The 22,804-nt window shown below is 44.6% G+C and overlaps 1 protein-coding gene across 1 annotated transcript in view; it reads right to left on the bottom strand.

Moving 5' to 3' along the window:
• LOC145349434 (SH2 domain-containing protein 1A-like) overlaps positions 1 to 22,460 on the bottom strand; it is a 66,723-nt gene extending 44,263 nt beyond the window's left edge. The window contains exons 1-3 of the mRNA XM_080197972.1: positions 22,287 to 22,460; positions 16,854 to 16,914; positions 461 to 604 (exon numbers count right to left, since the gene is read on the bottom strand). Coding sequence (XP_080054098.1) covers positions 461 to 604; positions 16,854 to 16,914; positions 22,287 to 22,420 — 339 coding nt within the window. The 5' untranslated portion in view covers positions 22,421 to 22,460. The remainder of the gene's footprint in view (positions 1 to 460; positions 605 to 16,853; positions 16,915 to 22,286) is intronic.
• Between the last annotated feature and the right edge of the window lie 344 nt (positions 22,461 to 22,804).

Below are 22,804 nucleotides of genomic sequence, written 5' to 3'. Positions count from 1 at the left end.
GTTTGCACGTTCTCCCGTGTCTGCGTGGGTTTCCTCCAGGCGCTCCAGTTTTCTCCCACACTCCAAAGATGTACGGGTTACGTTGATTGGACATGCTAAATTGCCCCTTAGTGTCAGGGGGATTAGCAGCATAAATATGTAGGGTTACGGGGATAGGGCCTGGGTGGAATCATTGTCAGTGCAAACTCGATGGGCCAAATTGCCTCCTTCTGCACTATAGGGATTCTATGATTAGTCGAGGAGTGATAGCAAGGGTAGAATTTAGAAAGCAGAGTCTAAAAATTCAGGTTATTCATATCTTAACCCAACCTGCATAAAAATTATGAAGGCGTTTCCGAAATATGATAGCATCATTCTGAATGTTTCCAGAACATTCTGACAGCAACTGGCTCCACAAAACAAGTAAAGTATTCTAGATCATAGAGTAAATTATATTAACATGGGCGGATGCATACTTTACCTTTCTCATCTTCATTCTGACTTTGGATTTTGTACGTTTTACGGGGTGCAGTAACGGTACAACGGTACCTTGGCCCAATACCTCGTAAGTTAAAATGAGTTTTTCAATGCTGCTGAACAATCGAGGTGGCACTCCTTTCGCCGTCTGTCGTGTGAAAGCATAAAATAAAGATAAATTAGATTATCGAGTTAGAGCCTCAAACTGTTAACTCAACAGGGCCCAGGAGCTTCCAATGCTTCGACTTTCACCACCTAAAAAAGGCAAGAGCTAGCAAGTGCATGGGAATCTTAGAGCTTCAAGCTCCCTCTCAACTCACACCCCATCCCCACCTAGACACACAACGCTTTTCCTCCATGGTCTCAGAGTCTAAATCCTGGAAGTCTCTACCTAATGGTATTGTGGAAGTTAGACTTGAATCATCGAATCCTACAGTGCAGAAGGAGGCCATTCAGCCCATCAGGTCTGCATGCACCAACCATAATCTCACCCAAGTCATATCCCTAGCTGGCCCCCCTGACATTAAGAGGCAATTTACCCTAGCTAGTCCCTCTGACATTAAGGGGCAATTTACCCTAGCTAGTCCCCCTGACATTAAGGGGCAATTTACCCTAGCTAGTCCCCCTGACATTAAGGGGCAATTTACCCTAGCTAGTCCCTCTGACATTAAGGGGCAATTTAGCATGGCCAATCCACCTAACCCACACATCTTTGGACTATGGGAGGAAATCGGAGCGCCCAAAGGAAACCCACGCAGACACGGGTGAACATGCAGACTCCTCACAGAGAGTAACCCAAGCTGGGAATCGAACCCAGGTTCCTGGTGTTGTGAGGCATCAGTGTTAACCACTGTGCTGCTTCATTTATTATTGCTTTATTATTGTCACCCGTATTGGAATACAGTGAAAAGTATTGTTTCTTGCGTGCTATAGAGACGAAACACACCATTCATAGTGTACATAGGGGAGAAGGAAATGAGTGGGTTCAGAATATAGTGTAACAGTTATCGATAAGCTGTTGAGAAAAATCAGCTTAATATTTCTTAGGGCCATTCAAAAGTCTGATGAAAGCAGGGAACAAGCCGTCCTGAATCAGTTGGTACATATTTTCAAACTTTTGTATCTTTTTCCCAACGGAAGAAGGTGGAAGAGAGGATATCTGGGTTGTTTGATTACGCTGGCTGCTTTCCCAAGGCAGTGGGAAGTGTAGACGGAGTCAGTGTATGGGAGATTGGTTTGCATGATAGACCGGCGCTATGGAAGCACCTTCAACACTTGGACTGCGGCAGTTCAAGAAAATCCATCACAACCTTCTCAAGAATAACCAGTGATGCACAATAAATACCAGACTTGCAAGTGACATTCACATAACCAGGGGAATTTTTTTTTAAATATCAACAAGGCTGCTGAGAATTCCACGCATGTAATAATATTCATGGTACAATTAGAAGTGAGTAATGCTCAGAATATTGCTGTGTCAAAAATACCGTGCTCCAAATAATATTGGGTAACTTGCCAATGCCTCCTGGTCAGGAAGTGATATGCGTTGCGCCAGAATACAATCTGCCATATACTTTCAGCCACTTTAATCATGGCTTACTCTCTGTTAATTCAAAACAGGAAACTATTGCAAAGATTTTTACAGTGGCTGGATTACTGAAAAGCTACTTCATTCTCCTGCAGCTGCTGCCGACTTCTGTGAGGCGGCGCAGTGGTTAGCACTGTTGCCTCACAGCGCCAGGGATCTGCATTCAATTCCCAGCTTGGGTCACTGTTTGTGTGGAGTTTGCACATTCTCCGCGTGTCTGCATGGGTTTCCTCCGGGTGCTCCGGTTTCCTCCCACAGTCCGAAAGACGTTCTGGCATTCAATGGGCTGAATGGCCTCTTTCTGCACTGTAGGATTCTGTGATCCATGATCTTCTAATCAAGAGGCAGCAAGTCCCGCGCACTGTTGCCCCGCGCCACCCTCAGGAAGGCTTGGGGTAGCCGGGACAAGTCAGGCAGGCTCCAGTGAGCAGGGGGGGAGATTATTGATGAGGGCGAGAGTATGCAGGCAGCCAGAGAGACTTGCCAGGGTTCACCAGCTGGTCTCCAACAAGCTTCTGGTGAATTGCTGGTGGAAGAGGTCCTCACTTGGTCACAGTTGGTCACCAGTCTGGGAAAGATGCCCGCCATTCATCCTCCCCGGCACTCTACAACCAATGAAGCACTTTTGACTTGTCGTGAGTGTTACAATGGAAGAAATGCAGCAGCAGTCTGCACTCAGAAATATGATCATGATGTTGATGTTAACTGAAGGGATAAATATTGGTCACCAGGGCATCAGGAAGAACTCTCCCTGTTCTTCTTGAAAATAGTGCCTTGGAATCTTTAGATCACCTTAAAAAGCAATTGGGGCTTCAATTCAATATCTCACCTAAAATAAACCTCGTCCAACAGGTTGTTTGAGCACAAGTAAATCTGTTTTATTTATTCCTGGGCATTTACTGCCCATCTCTAATTGCCCTCAAAATGAGTGGCTTGTCAGGGCTTTTTTTTAAAAGAGTCAGCCACGTTGCTGGGCTCTGGAGTCACATGTAGGCCAGGGCAGCGGATTTCCTTCCCTAAAGAATTTTAGTAAACCAGGTGGGTTTTTATGACAATGGTTTCATGGTCACCATTAGATTTTTAACTCCAGATTTTTATTAAATTCAAATTTCAGCATCTGCCCAGCTGGGATTCGAACCCGGGTCACAACAGTATTATCCTGAGTCCCTGGATTACTGAAAATATCATCACATCACCGCTTTCCTCTTAATGTCCTAATGTATCTGGAGTGGGACTAGAACTCACAAACTCAGAGGTGAAGAGACCAGAAATGGAACCACAGATAATACATCTCACTATGTCCCTGCTTGGAGATTGTGCTTGTGTACAAGTTTAAGTTTATTATTAGTGTCACAAGCAGCTTATATTAACACTGCAATGAAGTTACTGTGAAAATTTCCTAGTTACCGTACTCCAGCACCTGTTTGGGTACACTGAGGGAGAATTTAGCATGGCTAATGCACCTAATTGGCGTGTCTTGTGGGCTGTGGGAGGAAACTGGAGCATCCAGAGAAAACCCACGCAGACACGGGGAGAACATGTAGACTCCACAAAGATGGTGACCCAAGCAGTGCTAACCACTGTGCCACAGGGTAACAGAGGTGGGGTCAAGTTGTTAGAATCATAGAACAATGCATCACAGAGAACGCCATTTACCCCATTCTCCCGGGGCTATGAAAGAGTTATCCACTTACTCCCTCTCTTCCACTCTTTCCCCAGATTCCTGCAAATGTTTCAACTTCAAATATTTATTTCATTCCTTGTAGAACATTATTCTTGGAGCTGCTTCCATCAAGCTCTCTGGCAGCGCATTCCAGATTGTGACAACACGCTGCCTATAAATTCTTTTCTCTTAATGTCGCCCCAGGTTCTTTTGGCCAGCAACTTTTGAATTTCCCCACATTTGGAATAGTTACAAAGTGGGTGGAGTACTGATGTCAGTGGAACTGTATCACTGCTGAGAGGATTCTCTTTTTTCCATGCTAATGTAAAAGCCAGGTGCCTAACTCATATATTTTTTCTGTACCAAACATAAATCACTTGAACTGCGCGCCTTCAAAAATTAAACTCAACTGACAAAACAAAAAACATAGCAAAGCTATTGGGCGCCAAAAAGGGAAAAAGCGACAGGATGCTCTCAGCATATGGCTTCCCTGACCTCGGCTGCCCTGAAGGGTTAAGCATGGATGCCTGCAGTGGTATAAATAAAGACAACGCATTAGGGTAGGGCCGGAACCACATCACATGCATGAAAGCAGCCCCGTGACATTAATAAATCTTTGCAAGTGACCCATTACTCACCATGTCACACCTGGGGTATAAACCTGCGTTACGATTTGAGAAAACATCGGCTCTTTCTCATGCTTGGTAATGAAAGCTGTCATCTGTCTCATAGCACAAGTGCATGGCTGATGGAAAACAGGTGCCAGTCTGTTTGTGTGCGCCTTACAGAGGGATAGCTGAGCCATCTGGGTCAAAGACTCTCGATGCTCTGATGCAGCTGTTCAGAAAGCGTGCTCTGTCTGGGGGACGAAGGGTGGCAGCACTGCCCTGCATGCCTCCACCTCCTCCCCAACCTCTTCGCTGCCATGCAGATCACTCAATGTCATCTCTCGCTCACAAAGACAAGAATCGCTGGTCACCTGTCAATTTATACAACTGTAACAACAACCATTGGAAAGTGAGGGATAATGCCATGTGTGAGTACCTCTGGGCTGTTTCTGGCATTCGTAAGTATCTTAAAGTTTAAACTCCATTTCTTAGTGTGAGAAGCAAGCTGACATTAACACTGCAATGAAGTCACTGTGAGAATCCCCTAGTTGCCACACTCCAGTGCCTGTTGGAGTACACTGAGGGAGAATTTCGCATGGCCAATACGCCTGACCAGCATGGCTTTCGGACTGTGAGAGGAAACCAGGGCACCCGGAGGAAACCCATGCAGACACAGGGAGAACGCGCAGACTCTGCACAATCAGTGACTCAAGCTGGGAATTGAACCCAGACCCCTGGCGCTGTGAGGCAGCAGTGCTAATCACTGTGCCACCCCAGGCATCGGTGGCAGTATCATAAAGAAATGTTAAGCGTCAATGTGTGGCATACTTGCTAACAGGGTGGCACACTGTGAGTCATTTCACCTGCTGGGATCTCAATTGGACAAAGGAAGACAGAGCCTAGAGTGGAGTTCACAGGGATTCCTAACCCAGCAACGGTTGGTGCTGATTTTAGCTCTGATGCTCTCTGTCATTAAAAATAAACTTCCCGACCCTCTGGGCTGGAATTTCTCATGGGATTTTCAGACTAAATGGAAATTCCGCTGGGGGAGGTATTTTCTGGGAGGCAGCTTTGTAATTGTCCCTCTCTGTGTTTGCCGTTCAGTGAAGGACAGAGGGTGGGCTCACAATGCTGCCTGCCCAATGAGAAGGCACTTTCACAGCCTCATCCATAAAGATGGTACTGCTGAGATTGCTGGGAGATCGCAAGTGCCCTCATCATGGCAGCACCCTGGAGGCTAAAATATCAATAATTATTTTGGAGGAGCCATCAGTAGTGTCTGGTCAATAGGGGGCAGAATTTCCAGCCCACAACCTCCCAGTGCAGGATGCTGCCTTGGTTTTGACGTCCCCATGGATTACCTCAGGGCACAGTAGCTTGCACTGCTGCCTCACAGTGCCAGGCACCCCGGTTCAATTCCGACTCCAGTTGACTGTGCGGAGACTGCATGTTCTCCCCATGTTTGCAAGGGTTTCCTCCAAGTTGCCTTCCAGAGTCCAAAGGTGTATAGCACAGATGGATCGGCCATGCAAAACTGCCCCTTAGTGCCCAAAGATGTGTAAATTAGATGGGATTAGCCATGGTGAATGTGCAGGGTTACCGTGATAGGGCAGAGGGGAGGCAGTTGCTTCAGAGAGTTAAAGATAGTTTGGTGGGCCGAATGACCTCTTTCTGTGCTGTAGAGATTCTATGGTTCTATGGAAAGCTGCCTCCCCTGAGGCAGTGATCTCTCCACACAGTTTTGGGGCCACTCTGCCATCGCAAGAGGCCAAGGGACCCTCTAAATCACCCCTAACATGGGCCAGCATTATTTATGTTGACTGTCGCCCATCAGCTGGCAGACAGTCCACAACCCAGCCCACCTCTGGGCAACCTCCCTCTGGTTCAATTACCAACCGCTTTAATTCTGTGCCCTCTGCTTATCGACTCTATAGTCACAAGAAACAGTTTTACTTCATTTGCTCTATCTAACCTCTTCATAATTTTGGACACCTGTATCAGGTATTCCAACTCTGGGCAACTTCCCTGGTGGAGAGACCGCACTGGCGAACCATTGCGACCTGGCTCTGCGTTATTTCAACCCCTGTCCCATCTACAAGCCCACGGCAGGGAGGATCCCCCAGTCAAGAAAGGTGGGGGAAAGTCATATTAGGGGAGGCCTAAGCTTCCCTCGTTATGCCAGAAGGAACTCCAAGTCCCACAAGGAAAATGTAAGTTGGGGGTTATACTGGTCAGGGGCCTATTCCAGCTCAGTTTGTCTTCCACATTGTTATCATTTGACAGGAGCCATTGTGCCCTTCCATAATGCCTAGTTAAAATTGCAGTCAGTTCCTGGCAACATCTGCATATGTGAAGATGTGGAATAATTAAAATTATTTAGGGCCACAGGTCCGAGGTCATCACAGGATTTGTGGCAGATGAGGCTCTGGACTGGGGGTGGGGAGGGTGGTGGTACAGGGGTTGGGGGGATAAATAACAGAGGCTCTACTAGCTTCCCAGCATGCTTCTGGGAAGCTGTGCCTCCCAGAAGCATGCTGGGAAGCTAGTAGAGCCTCTGTTATTTATCCCCCCAACCCCTGCTGGGCTTTGCCCTCAGGGTGGGCGCATCCACCACAGGTAAAATCCTATTTGCCATTCCAAGTGGCAAATTAATTGTCACTAAATGGCTATCCACTACCAACAGACGGGTAGCCACCTTCATTGCTCATCTGCCTCCAGTGAGACTTCCCAGTGGCAGAATGTGCCATGTTCAAAGTATTCTCCCAACCTGCTACCAAAGCTGCCATCCCACCGCTGGAAAGATTCTGTCCTTTAATTGTCCAATGGTTTACTCTCTACGGCTCCTACAATACCTTCCAAACCCACTACCATCAAGAAGGACAAGGGCAGCAAAGGACCCGGATTCGATTCCTGATTTGAGTCCCTCTCTGTGCAGGGCTTATACATTCTCCCCGTGTCTGCGTGGGTTTCCTCCAGGTGCTCCCGAAAGACCTACCGGTTAGATGTATTGACTACGCTAAATTCTCCCTCATGCACCCGAACAGGCACCGGAGTGTGGCAACTAGGGGATTTTCACAATAACTTCATTGCAGTGTTAATGAAAGCCTAGGTGTAACAAGAAATAAATAAACTAAAAGTCACCCCACAGCTTTTTCCCAAGTAGTAGTGGCCACTTGCACCCTAGGTTGACACATGCTGGGCAGCAGAGTGGCACAGTGGTTAGCACTGCTGCCTCACAGCGCCAGGGACCCAGACTTGATTCCCGGCTTGGGCCACTGTCTGTGTGGAGTTTGCACATTCTCCCCGTGTCTGCATGGTTTCCTCCGGGTGCTCCGGTTTCCTCCCACGGTCCAAGGATATGCGGGTTAGGTTGATTGGCCATGCTAAATTGCCCCTTAGTGTCCCGGGATGTGTAAGTTAAAGGGATTAGTGGGGTAAAGGTGAGGGGTTGTGGGTTTGTGGCCTGGGGTGAAATTGTTATTAGTGCAGACTCAATGGGCTGAATTGCCTCCTTCTGCACTTTGGGGTTTCTATGATTCTATGAAAAATGGCACTTTGGATGAGATCAAACCTTGTTACACTGGAGCTCAAACCATCACAGAATCCCTACCGTCCAGAAAGAAACCATTCAGCCCATCGAGTCTGCACTGACCACAACCCCACCCCAGGCCCAGTTCCTGTCATCCCACATATTTACCCCGCTAGTCCCCTGTCACTAAGGGTGAATTTACACGGCCAATCAACCTAACCCACACATCTTTGGACTAGTCACAATAGATCTGTGATTACCCACATAGAGTTAAAAATTATAAAACACAAGCTCATCTCCGGTTGGAATACTGTGTCCAATTCTAGACATCACACTTCCGGAAGGATGTGAAGACTTTGGAGAGAGCACAGAAGTGATTTACTAGAACGGTTCCAGGGATGCAAAATTATAGTTACAACGACAGACTGGAGAAACCACTGTTATTTCCCCCTCCAGCACAGATTACTGACCAAAGATTTGACACAGATGTCTAAAATTATGAAGGGATTAGAGAGAGTAAATAAAGAGAAACTGTTTCTCATCTCTGTTGAGTCGATAACCAGGGGACACAGATTTAAAATGATCACCAGAAGAACCAGAGGCAACCTGAGGAGAGAGCTTTTTATGTGACGAGTCTTTGTGATCTGAAATGTACTACCTGCGTCGGCTGGTGGCTACAGCTTCAAAGGGAATTGGTTAAGCACTTGAAGGAGAAATATATTGCCGAGATTTGGAGAATGCGTGAGCAAGTGGGTTGAAATCAATTGCAGTATCACAGAATTGACACAGATTCACCGTGCTGAATTTTCTCCTTCTGTGCTGTCCTCTTCTGGAATTCAATGACTTTTCTAGGTGTATTAATCATAGAACCCTACAGTGCAGAAAGAGGCCCTTCGGCCCATCAAGTCTGCACTGAACACAATCCCACCCAGGCCCTACCCCCATATCCCTACATATTATACCCACTAATCCCTCTAACCTACGCATCCCTGGATACTAAGGGGCAATTTCTTAGCATGGCCAATCAACCTAACCCACACATCTTTGGACTGTGGGAGGAAACCGGAGCACCCGGAGGAAACCCACGCAGACACAAGGAGAATGTGCAAACTCCACACAGACAGTGACCCGAGCCTGGAATCGAACCCAGGACCCTGGAGCTGTGAAGCAGCAGTGCTAACCACTGTGCAACCGTGTTGCCCCAAATGTCCAGTTTTCAGCAGGAGGGGAGATTACTCACTGCAGAATCCACAAATTCTCTGGCCAGTTCTTGTAGCAGAATATACATGGCTGATCCAGTTAGGTGTTTAGTTCATTAGGGTTACCTTATTTCATTCAAACCGCAGGATCATAGAATCCTGACTGTGCAGAAGGAGGCCATTTGGCCCATCGAGTCTGCATCAACAACAATCTTTTCCAGGCCCTATTCCCGTAACATCACATATTTACCCTAGCTAGTCCCCTTCCTGACACTAAGGGGCAATTTAGCATGGCCAATCCACCTCACTTGCACATCTTTGGAGTGTGGGAGGAAACCAGAGCACGTGGAGGAAACCCACACAGACGTGGGGGCAATGTGCAGACTCCACACAGACAGTGACCCGAAGACGGAATTGAACTCAGGTCCCTGGCGCTGTAAGGCAGCAGTGCTAACCACTGTGCCACTCTGCCGTATGTTGATAATGGGGGATTTAGCGATGGTAATGTCATTGAACATGATTAGATTATTTCTTGTTGGAAATAGTCATTGTGTGGCGCAATTGTTACTTTCCACTTTTCAGCCTGAGGCCTGAATGTTGTCCAGGTCTTGCTGTATGAGGGCATAAACTACTTCTCCAACTCACAGTTACTCATCTGCCCCAGCCAGGCAGGAGTTAAAATTGGTCGTATGGGCATCATTTTCATCAAGAAGATTTAAAATGACATAAACATTAACCAGCGACCACCTCCTTCTTCAACTATCTTCAATCCACAGAAGTGACCTTGCTGCCTTAGCATGGTTCCTACTGCTCTCCCCGACTGCATCTTCGACCTGATGTTGCAGTTTTGGGATCAGATTTTAAGTTGTCAGGGACAAGGCTACAGCACCAGCAAGTTGGCACACAGAACCCTACGGATTATCAAAAACTCAGAAAAGGTAACACCTGTACACCGGAACAGGAGGAGACCACTTAGACCCTCGAGCCTGTTCCAACATCCAAGGGTGATCTCCAGCCAAACTCCACATTCAACCTTTGCCCCATATCCCTCAACATCTTTGATTCATCAAAATCCATCAAGCTCAGTTAAAGTTGGTTCTAGCATCATTTGCTGCCGGCGGAAGAGAATTCCAAACCTCGAGCACCTGTTGTGTGTGGAACTAAACTAATTCCTGAAATCTTAGCACATAGAACAGTGCAGCACAGAAACTGGCCCTTCGGCCCACGATGTTGTTTTGAACATTACATAGAGAGGGATTTATTCAATGGGAAATCCCGTTGACAACCAGAAACTCCTCCCACTGGTCAATGGCAGGTTGCCTCCCACCATCGCGAAACATATGGTGGATTGTGTGGAAAGTCCCACCCTGAATTAATCCCAACTCAGGTTTGCTATGGATTATTCGGAAAATCTGGAGCACAGAAGCTGAGACTGGTAAAATATGTCATTGCTTACTCTTTTAGAGAACTAAATTCAAAAGGCCTTCTGTTTACCAACAGGTGATGACGTAGAAACATCGAAACCTACAGTGCAGGAAGAGGCCATTCAGCCCATTGAGTCTGCACCAACCACAATAGCACCCAGGCCCCGACCACACAACCCCATGCATTTACTCTAGCTACTTCCCCTGATACTAAGGGGCAATTTAACATGGCCAATCCACCCAACACACACATCTTTGGACCATGGGAGGAAACTGAAGCACGTGGAGGAAACCCACGCAGACACGGGGAGAACGTGCAAACTCCACATAGACAGCAACCCAAGCCGGGAATCAAACCCGGATCCCTGGCGCTGTAAAGCAACAGTGCTAACCACTGTGCCTTCATGCCGGTGAGAGGAAATCAGTGAAGTTTGATTGTCTCTACCTTGTCCGCAACACATGGGAACATCCCTCCAAATAACACACGACCATGACTTGGAAATATATCGGCTGTTCCTTCACTGTCACTGGGTCAAAATCCTGGAATGTTGAAGGTAGAGTGGCTAACTGTGTGCTGGTCACCCAACCCAATGCAAAACAGGGTGAGGATGAGGCAGGGCTAGGATAATAATCTGAGTTATGATATTTTATCTGCTCCTGATAAAAAAAAGTAACAACTTCATAACCAATACTCCCACCCAAGAGACGGAAGGGGAAATTATTTTAGCAATAAAACTTCTGGTGGGAATAGTACCTTAACTCTTAGAACATAGAACAGTACAGCACAGGAACAGGCCCTTCGGCCCATAATGTTGTGCTGAACATGATGCCAATTTAAACCAATCCTTTCTTCCTGCCCTTGGTCCATATCCCTCTATTCCTTGCATTTTTATCTAAAAGCCCCCTAAATGCCCCGATCATATCTGCCTCACTCTCATCCCTGGCAGTGCGTTCTAGACACCTACCACTCTGTGTACAAAACTTGCCCCTCACATCTCCTTTGAACTTTCCACCCCTCACCCTAATTGCATGCCCCCTAGTATTTCAACTCTGGCGAAAAGATTCTGATCGTCAACCCTATCTGTGCCTCTCATAATTTTATAGAATTCTATCAGGTCTCCCCTCAGCCTCGGCATCTCCAGAGAAAACAACCCTAGTTTGTTCAGCTTCTCTCTATAGCTCATACCCTCTAATCAAGTTGGCATCCAAGTAAACCTCTTCTGCACTCTCTCCAAAGCTTCCACATCCTTCCTGTAATGCGGCAACCAGAATTGAATGCAATATTCTAAATGCGGTGCAACCGAAGTTTTATAAAGCGACATGTCATTCTGATTCTTGTACTCAGTGCTCCAACCGATAATGGCAAGCATGCTATATGCCTTCATTACCACTCTACCTATTTGTGTGACCACTTTCAGGGAGCTATTATTACTAATTCAAAACTCAAACTAAAGGGTATTCAGTATGTTCGGCGCTAGTGTCTAAAAACAGTATGTTTTCACAAGTAGTTGAATGGTTTTCAGATGACTAGGTACAAATGCACAAAGCTTTTGTAAAATTATTCTCCACTTACTGAAAAAAGGCATTAACAGATCCGTTGGAGCAATCATTGGTGAATGAGGTGTCTGTTACCTGCAGCATCTGACTGATGTTTGGCTCCTAAATTCGAGCTATGTTTAACCAGCCTAGTTTGCATATTGTGCAGAAGGATGTCATTCAGCCCATGGAGTCTGCACCAATTCTCTGACAGAGCATCTCAACCAAGCCCCATTCCCTTAACCCCAGGTATTTACCCCACTAATCCCCCTAACCTACACATCTTGGGACACTCAGGAACAATTTAGCATGGCCAGTCCATCTAATCCGCACATCTTTGGGCTGTGGGAGGAAACCGGAGCACCCAGAGAAAACCCATGCAGACACGAGGAGAATGTGCAAGCTCCACACAGACAGTGACCCAAGCCAGGAATCGAATCAAGGTCCCTAACACTGTGAGGCAGCAGTGCTAACCACTGTGCCACCTTGTCACCCAATTTAAGGTCCATTTTTTCATCCCTTTAAATAGCCAGAACCTGAAGTTCAGTCAAGGTAGAGGAATGATATAGTTTGCTGAGTGTGTGGCCATGCCAGGGGAGAACTCCCACGCCCCTGACACTTTCAGTGTTCAGGTCATCACAATATACACCGCCTGCAATCATCAGTCATTTGGGACCTGATTCTATACACCCATCTTTGTCCCATATCCCTTAATATCTTTGGTTAACAATAGCCTGTATTAGTGTTGGTGTCCGTGTATGGAATTCTGAAGATTTTGTCTCTGATGAGCAGACTAACTGGCTAGTTATCACGCGGATGCCCAGTTTTAAGTGTGCGTGATAGTTGAGCAAAATGCCCACACTGTCCTTGCACCACACTACATGACTGAGTGGCAACAACTCTGGCCACTCATAGAATCATAGAATCCCAACAGTGCAAAAGGAAGCCATTTTGCCCATCAAGTCTGCATCGACCACAACCCCAACCAGGCCCTTCTCCCATAATCCCACATATTTATCCTGCTAATGCCCTGACACCATAGTCAATTTAGCATGGCCAATCAACCTAGCCCACACATCTTTGGACTGTACACTCAACTCTCACCCAATCTCTTATCTCAGTTGCAGGCATTGTCCTAACCTGCATTCTGTTTGGACCATAAAGGGCACTTGTCAACAGGCAAATTGGCCATGACTCTTGGCCTGCATAATGACAATTAGACATAAAAATCTACAAAGTGACCTACAAAATGCTTTCTTCCTGTTAATGTTAGTCAACCTCAGAGACTAGCATAAGCATCCTGCAATAGATTAGAGAAGCTGCCAAGTTAACTTGCGGCCAACTTTTCTTTCAACTTTAAATTACTATTTAAATCCCACTGTAAGCGCAGTCGGATGTCTGCACACAGAACAAAAACACAAGAAAAAGAGATCTGCCACAATTGTGGAAATGGTAAAAGCTGACAGTGGCTGGGACCTGAATATTCGAGGATACCTGACATTTTGGAAGGACAGGAATCCTGGAAAAGATACAGGGATAGCTCTCTTAATTCAGGATTGCATTGGCATATTAGATAGGGATAGCCTTCATTTCAAAGATCAAGATGTCTAATCAGTTTGAATATAGGTAAAAAATAATAAATGTATGAAGTCACTTGTGAGGATAGTTTCTAGACCTCCCAACGCTAACCACATAGAAGGATGGAGTACACAGGGAGAAATAATGAAGACTTGTAAAAAAAGTACAATGATAACCATGGGTGATTTCAATCTACATCTAGATTGAGCAAGTCAGATTGGCAAAGGTAGCCTTGGAAGATGAACTCATTGAGTATTTTTGGACAATTTCTTACAGCAGCACATGCTAGAGCCAATCAGAGAGCAGGCTATTCTAGACCTGGTGATGTGCAACAAGATGGGATTAGTTAATGATCCCATAGTAAGGGTACCCCTCGATATCAGTGATCGTGATGTGATTGAATTTCACTTTCAGTTTGAGGGAGAGAAGAGTGGGTCTAACACTAGTATTTTAAAATTAAGTAAGGGCAAACATGAGGGTATGAAGGCAGAGCTGACTAAAGTGAACTGGGAAATGAAGTTAAGAAATAGGTCAAGAGAGATATAGTGGCAGACATTGAAATACTTCTTATCATTCAGCAAAAGTACGTCCAAGTGCAAAAGGAAGACTCTAGAGGAAGGATGCAACACACCAGCTGTGGTTAACTAAAGAAGTTAAAATAGCAGCAAATGATTAAAAAAAGCATTCAAACATGGGAAGGTTAGGAGCAGGTCAGAAGATTGGACAGGATATTAAAAAAAGTAAAGAATTATTTAAAGAATAATAATTAGCACATGAGTGAAGGCTAACTACAAATGTAAAAACAGAGTTAGAGTTTCTACAGGCATTTAAAAAGGAAAAGAGTAGGTACAGTATCGACCTAGCGAATGAGTTGGGGAAATTAATCATTGAAAATTAGGAAATGACACATGAATGGAACCGATATTTTCTATCCTTATTGTAGAGGGTACAAATAATATCCCAAAAATAATTGTGAATCAACAGCTGAAAAGGAGGGAGGAAATTTAAACAGTTACATTCACCAGGGAAAAAGTATTATAGTCAAAATTTTCCAAAATTCCCTAAAATCCTGAAAGGCACAATCAGATGAGAAAATAGTGAATGTAACCCCTCTACTCAGGAAAGTAGGGAGACAAAAAGCAGGGACCGACAGGAAAATTAACTTAACATCTGTGGCAGGGAAAATGCTGGAATATATTATTAAAGAGACTACGTTTTTGAGGAAGTTACAAGCAAAGTGGATAAACAGGAATCTGTAGATGTGGCAGACAAAGATTTCCAGAAGGCATTTGACAGGGTGACACATCATAGCTTACTATACAGAATAAGAGCTCATGGTATAGTTAGTATCATATTAGCACAGGTAGAATATTGGTTAGCAACAGAAAACATAAAGACGGCATAAATGGGTCATTTCTGGATTGGCAAGATGCAGTGTGTGGAGTACCACAGGGATCAGTGCCTGAGCCTCAATCAACCTATATCAGTGATTTGGATGAGGGGACCAAAATTATAGTTGTTAAATTTGCTGATGACATGAAAATAGGTAGGAAATTAAATTGTGAAAAGGACATAAGCGATCTGGGAAGGGATGTAGATAGGTTAAATAAGTGAGCAAAAATGCAGCAGATGGAGTGCAATGTGGGAAAGTGTGAACTTGTCCACTTCGACAAGATGAAAAAAACAGCATATTATCTAAATAGAGAGAGATTATAGAACTCTGGGTTACAGAGGGTTCTGGGTGACCTTGTATTTGAATCACTAAGTTAGTTAATACAGATATAGCAAGTGATTAGGAGGCAAATGAAATGCTGTCATTTATTGCAAGGGGAATGGAAAACGAAAGCAGAGATCTTTTTGTACAGGGTGTTGGTGAGACCACACGTAGTGTACTTGTACAGTTTTGCTTTCCTTATTTAAGGAAGGACATAATCATATTAGAAGAAGTCCAGTGAAGCTCCACGCGACTGATTCCTGAGATGAGTGGGTTATCTTATGAGGAAACAACCTTATTGAAACAATAAGATCAAGAGAGGGCTTGACAAAGTGGATGCTGAAAGAATGTTTCTCCTCGGGGGAGAGACCAGAACTAGTGGATACAGTTTGAAAATAAAGGGTCTCCTACTTAAAACAGAGATTAGGAGATTTTTTTTCCCCCAGTGGGCTGAGTGTCTGTGGAACTCTCTTCCCCATAGAATGGGAGAGGCAGAATCTTAAATATTTTTAAGGCAGACATAGATAGGGTCTTCTAACAAAGGAGTTAAAATGTATCAGGGATAGGCAAGAAAGTGTTGGTGAGACCACATGCTGGTGAGACTATATGTAGTGCACTGCATACAGGTCTGGTGAGATCAAGCATGATTTTATTGAATGGTGGAACAGGCTCAAGGAGCCAAATGGCCTCCTCCTTCTATTTTGAATGTTTTTCACAATCACCTACTTGTTGGGACAACCATTGTCTCAAAACTCTAAGCTTGCAAAAAGCAGGATATAATCCATTAAATCAAAGGGAACATAGAGCCAAATTGATGTTAAATACCAGTACTATGGTCTATGTAGTTATATATCCCTCATGTGCTGTGCAGATTATGTTAAGTAAGGTACCACAAGCCTGGGATGTAACCAATACAATGGATCATGAAAATGAATGTTTAGTGGCTTTGCTCAAGTAATTGTAACATTCACCAATTAGGAGTGTCATATTAATAACACCTTTAAACTCTGAACCAAATGGCGGGGTCAATTAATCTCACTGGGAACTTCAATATTTGAATAGTTATGATGTGGAGATGCCAGTGTTGGACTGGGGTGGGCACAGTGAGAAGTCTCACAACACCAGGATAAAGTTTATTTGGTAGCACGAGGCTTCAGAGCACTGCTCCTTCATCCGGTGAGTGGCTTTCCAAGAGAAACCATTACCCCTTTTTGTCAGGTGCTTTCACTTTTGCCCCTTTGTTAAAATAATTTGATAATGTTCCCACGTTCCTCTTTGTAACATGTTACTCTTTGTCACGAAAATATGCCCAAGTTGTTGAGTTCATTGAAGTTTATAAGTAGTTTTGTAAGTCCTCCTTTTTAGCATTTCCCATTCACCTTAGCGTCAACCGGGCTGTCCACTCTCTCCATCTGATACTTAATTCCAAGGTACCAGCCTTCCGGGGTAAACATCACCTGATTTTACCACATGTCAGGCCAATAGAATGGACAGCCTTCTTTGGAACCAGGTGCAAGTGTCTTGTCAATGGTTTAATTAAACAGACTGCATTCCTTACCTGAAGAGACCACTTTCCAGAAGTTTCAGTAATCCGATAAGTGTGAACAAATGTTTGATTCCTGGATACGAAACAAAATACGTTTTTAAGAAACCAATCAGCAACAGCGTAAAAACCGAAACCCGCTCAAAAATGGAGAGAATGGGAGCATGGTGCTTCTTAAAACCCCCGGCACATTGTGATCAAGGCTTCATATTTACCTTGGAATTTCAAAATTTCTGAATTATCTTGGGATTTCAACATGTTACTGCTGATTGTCTTTTAAAGTTTATTTATTAGTGTCACAAGTAGGCTTACATTAACATCGCAATGTAGTTACTATGAAAATCCCCTGGTCAGCACACTCCAGCGCCTGTTTAGGTACACTGAGGGAGAATTTAGCATGGCCAATGCACCTAACCAGCACACCTTTCTATTGACAGCAATGTCAGGCAACCTGTGTTGCCAGAAACCAAGCAGGAGTATTTTAGATAGTTTTCTAAAGTTAAAAGCCAACTTATCAGTGGGGAACTCCTGAACAGTTACTCGCAGTCAGTCAGTTTCTTTCAGGGGGTCATGTGGAGCTGCTGTGCATTTTACATTGTGCCAAATGGTGTGTGTGTGTCTTTGTGTGTGTATGCGTGAGTGTGTGTGCGTGTATCTAGTTTCCAGTATTTTTGCCTCGGCAGGTTAATATTTTATTTATTTACTAGTGTCACAAGCAGGCTTACATTAACACTGCACTGGAGTTACTGCAAAAATTCCTTAGTCGCCACAATCCGGCGCCTGTTTAGGTACACTAAGGGAAAATTTATCATGGCCAATTCATCTAACCAGCACATCTTCCAGACTGTGGGAGGCAACCAGAGCAAACCCATGCAGACACGGGGAGAATGTGCATTCTCTGCATAGGCAGTGACACAATCTGGGTCCCTCGCACTGTGAGGCAGCAGTGCTAACCACTGTACCGCTACGATACTATGAGTTGGAAATTTTGATTTTGGATGGCACTCTCATTTTTTAAAACATTTTTTCATTAGGACCAACGTTTATTGCCTATCCCGAATTGTCCTTTGGGGGGTCAGTTGAGAGTGAACTACATTGCTGTAGATCTGGAGTCTCATGTAACGAGACCAGGGAAGGACGGTAGATGTCCTTCCCTAAGAAGTACATTAATGAACTGCTTGAAGCTATATTGTTGACCTGATGTTGAAATTGTTGTGCAGCAGTTCCTGTGTGGAGCCTGCAAGAGCAGCAGCTCTCCTTCGCTGTCAGAGTCGAGGTGAGTGTGGTTCACACCTTGCTCTGTCCGCCCTTTTTGTTTTGCCCGGTCTCGAGTTTACAGTTCTGAACAACTCGCTCTATATTTAGTTCCGTGGACGCTCAGAAGATCACGAGAGAGTCGAGCAATGGAACACTGCTCACAACCGTGAGTTCCCATGTTCGACCCAAACCACATTAAAACCCCTGACTTTCAAAATAGCCAGCGCAATATTGGTGAGCAAGTCATGGAACATGGTAAACTGAGAGGAGGAGAAAGACAAACCGTGGTTCAGCAAAGCAGCCAGCTCCTGAACCACCTTCAAATGATGTGGTGCAAAAAGTTGATACAAAGGAAAGGTCAGGTTGATTCTGTCGGGGATTGAAACAGCTGATTTATACTATTCTGTGACTAAAGCAATCATCAAGATGATTCATGAATGGGCAGTCCAAACCTCGAACTGAATCACAGAGTGAGGTGGTACTTCTGTTGTCCTTTTGTCTACAAGGTGAACAGCATATTAATCTCTAATAATTAAAAATAATATTTGTTCTTTCATTTAACCAAATGCCAGTACACTAACAAAACTTGGTATAGCAGGCCCATCAAACAGGCAAGGCAGCACATCTCTGGATCCTATTTATTCATCAGTGCATGGGATATGGACATCACAGGCAAGGCCAGTATCTGCTGCCCATGGGGACAGTTCAGAGTCAACCACATTGCTGTGGATCTGGAGTCACGTGTAGGCCAGATCAGGTAAGGATGGCAGATTTCCTTCCCTAAAGGACATCAGTGAACCAGATGGGGATTTTTTTATAACATTAAATGATAGTTTCATGGTCACCATTACTGAGACTAGCTTTATATTCCAGTTCATTTTTAATTAATTGATTTTTGATCAATTTTAAAACTAATGTAATTATTTTTAAAAAATAATGGAATTTTGGAACACAATCAGCAAGCGTGGTAGGATTTGAACCCATGTTCCCAGGGCATTCACCTGGGCTGCTATCTATTATCCACAATGGTTATTATCACTACCCCAGCATCTCCTGGGTAGATTTGCTCAAGAGATGGGTGCCCAGAAAGTTACATGCGCTGGGGGGAGAAAGTTACTGCTGCCTGTAATCCAATGCAGATGTTTCAAAAATAATATTGGTGGCACAGTGGTTAGCACTGTTGCCTCACAGCGCCAGGGACCTGATTTGGATTCCCGACCTGGGGGTCACGGTCTGTGTGGAGTTTGCACGTTCTCCCCATGTCTGTGTGGGTTTCTTCCAGGTGCTTCGATTTCCTCTCACAGTCCAAAGATGTGCCCCTTACATTGTCTGGTTATGCTAAATTGCCACTTAGTGTCAGGGGGATTAGCTGGAGTAAATATGTGGGGCTAGGGGGATAGGGGCTGAGTGGGATTGTGGTCGGTGCAGACTCGATGGGCCGAATGGCCTCCTTCTGCAATGGAGGGATTCTATGAACAGACCGGTTACAAGACGCTCGCTTCAAATTCACGCACCCGAAGCTCCCACCTCAACCCTGCATCTAACTCAAGGCAATGGGAAACATTTTTAAGGAACGCGTAAACGGCGAGCTAAAATGGATTAAGCATTTTGACTACATCATCATCATCCTTTTTAAATCCTCGGGAATTATTGAGGTGTGTGTGCTTTGTATTTTAGCTCGTTTATAGAAAAATGAGTTAAACGTGTAAAAAGCAATTCGCGAGTTGAGATCAAAGGGCGCCTTAAACGCCCATCTGAGTTGTGATAAGGTTCGATAGACATCAAAGGGACAGCATTTCCAGTAAAATTAAATGACATTTTTCGACAAATCTCCGCGTTTTATTCCAGATGTGTTCTCTCGCTGGGAGACTGCAGAGGGCTGTAAGTTTTTTTTGTTCAGTAAGAGTATTTCTAGCCACGTGGGAGATTGGGTGAGAAGGAATTGTATTAAATTATTGTATAATATTATTACACGCCCGGCTGAAGGGAGAGGGCGAGGACTCCGTTAGAAAATTTCTTCGGCCCCAGTGTGATGTTAACACTTGTGTAAAATCTCCTTTCAATAAACATGCAAGTGCTGCAGTAAACTAACAGCACACGCTTGGGAAGGATCTCCCCCACCCCCCCACACACACTGCACTCGCCTCCTGAGAAACTAACGAAAATAATATCAGTAATAAATAACTTTCTCGCGGGACAAAACTGGAACAGCGAGAAACTGGGAAAGACCACCCCTCAAGTGTGCATGGATGAAACTGTCAGGTTGGAGAGAGGTTGTAAGGTGCTGCTCACACCCCCCTCTCCATTAACTTGCTGTCAACTTCGGGTTGACCAATACTACAAAGTCAAAGTTACTTCAAATTCACAAATTGAACATCTGGACTTGTTTCGATTCTCTAAAAAAAACTTCCTACAAATAAAGGTCGATTTCGCACAATTTCAAAGCAAAATAAAAGCCTTAAAAGAACCAAAGGATGAGGAAAGGATCAGATCACATGAGGAATTTCATTCAAGGATTTGGTGGGACTCCCCGCAGCTTTCATGTTTTTTTTTGTATGGGGTGGGGAGGTGGTCTGAAACATTGTGATTTCAATTTGCTGTGAAGTATTTGGGATTGTGTTTTAGCGGACCGCCCCGCTCCTTCGGGGGTTAAGCTAGGAGATGAGTTGTGAAGGAAGTGTATTGCCACGCTGATCGAAGACCCTCCAGCTCCCTTTGATCGCTGAGGGTCCCAAAGGCGGGGAAGCAAAATATTGTTACTTTTTCTTTCTGCTAACGCAATTTTTCCTGCTGGCCTTCAGCGACCTCGTGGTGCAATTTTTTACCCTAATCCCCGGAGACAGTGTACATTATAACGCATTATTACATATCGCTGGAAAACCAGCGTGTCCCTTGTATTACGGAGATTGACTCGCGTCGCAGTACTCCAGCCATTTCTGCTTTGGCGTGATAGATGCAGGGCTAAATGTTTTGACTCCTGCACACCCGAATGAGAACAATGTAAATATTTATTGGAGAGGTTTAGTCTTGCTCCAGCGTGCCCCATAATCCCACCCCGGGCGAAAGTGTGTGGAATGGTTTTCCCCAACACCAAACACACATTCGCACTGCCCTAACTGCGTTTTTAACTCATTGTTTATTTTTAACTGTGGTTTTTTTTAAAGTCAGTTTCGTTACTTATTCCCAAACAGGAGACCACTTGCTTTGCACTAACTATACCTTGGAGGGTGTTTGTAAATTAACGTAATACTAATTTAGAAAAATAAATAAGTCGAAACTGGGGAATGCGGAAGAAAGTCTGGTTTAGAAGAAAATAAACAGAATCTGATAACGGATCAGTGAAAACTCTTCCAGCGAAAGAATTCGAAAATATACAATATATATTATCTCACTCAGTGGTCAAAAATGTCATCCGCTGATTTTGTTTAATCGAGATAGACTGCAGGAAGCATTGTAATTTCCTCAAATATTCATGTTGCAGCCCAAACCGCTGCTCTCTGAATTATATCAAAAAAACCCCGCAACAATTCACTCTTACAAATATCACATTTTGTGTTCTCTGCAATGGAAAGGCTGTGCTTAAATTTCGACTCATGAATTGCATCTATTGTCAAGCGTCTAACATCTGATGCGGCGAGACTGGGCAAACGAAACGGATCCTTGTCCATCATAATGGATTTAATGGATTTAACGCATTCAAAGGTGGTGGTGGGGGGGGTAATTCATTTAATTAAGGAGGTTGGGGGGGAAGGGGAGGGTGACTTCGCACGTTTTAGTCAATACTCTTCGGAAATTGATTTTTTCCTGAGCCCAGCTCAAAAAAAAAGATTTGTTCAACCCGTCCCCTGAACTCAAATCCCCAACTTATTTACAGACAAGTAGATTGCAGTCCATCCATACAGTGACTGGCCTCTTGAGGTCCGCTAGTCAGGCAAAAGAAGCCAGTCCAAAATCCTCTCGAAAGCGTTCCCTGCCACATCTGTATTGAGCACACTTCAAAAAGTGTATGAGTGGCTCTTGGGTTTTGGGGGACGAGGGAGAGTGAAAGGCGCTATATTAATGCAATGTTTTCTTCCAAGGCCACCTATACCTTACTGCCTCATTTTTCATTCCCTTCACATTTCGTTCGCACAACGGCCAAAAAAGTCACCCCAATTCTGTTTGAACCTCCCCACTTGGGTTCATACTCACAGCACACACAGGCAATACGTTCCAGCTATGGTCTCGCTGTCTCGGATCAAAAAACTGCCGTCCTTGCCTGAAGCTGCCAACAAATCTTCCGTCTCTGCCTGGCTGATTTTCCCGTGGTAGTAGGGTAACCTCATGATTTATGTGAAGCGGACTCTGGACAGCAAGAGTGCTCTCTGTCTCTCTCTTTGCTTCGCTTGCAAAAGGTTGTGACTGGAGAATTTGGAGTCCTTTGTGGTGTCTGTTGTGTCTGCTAACCCGCCCGACTTCCTGACTGACTGACTGACTGTACCATGCACAAGAGAAATGTAGAGCCACTTCCCCATTCTCTGTGAGGCTACATCACCTTTTTTTGAAACTTATCTCCTCACAATCAAAGTTGAAACATCCGGCTTCTCTATACAACTCGACAGGAAACACACACACACACAGATGTCGATAAATTTGCACTTAATGCACAACTTTCCAGTTGTCTTGTTTTTATGCATGTTCCTCAGTCACAAACAAAACAACGTTTGGTC

This window comes from Carcharhinus amblyrhynchos, chromosome 10 (genome assembly GCF_965287045.1).
Source record: "Carcharhinus amblyrhynchos chromosome 10, sCarAmb.v2.hapA, whole genome shotgun sequence".
Lineage (NCBI taxonomy): Eukaryota > Metazoa > Chordata > Chondrichthyes > Carcharhiniformes > Carcharhinidae > Carcharhinus > Carcharhinus amblyrhynchos.
The sequence above is the reverse complement of the archived record's forward strand: the minus strand, read 5'-3'. Positions and strand labels throughout refer to the sequence as shown.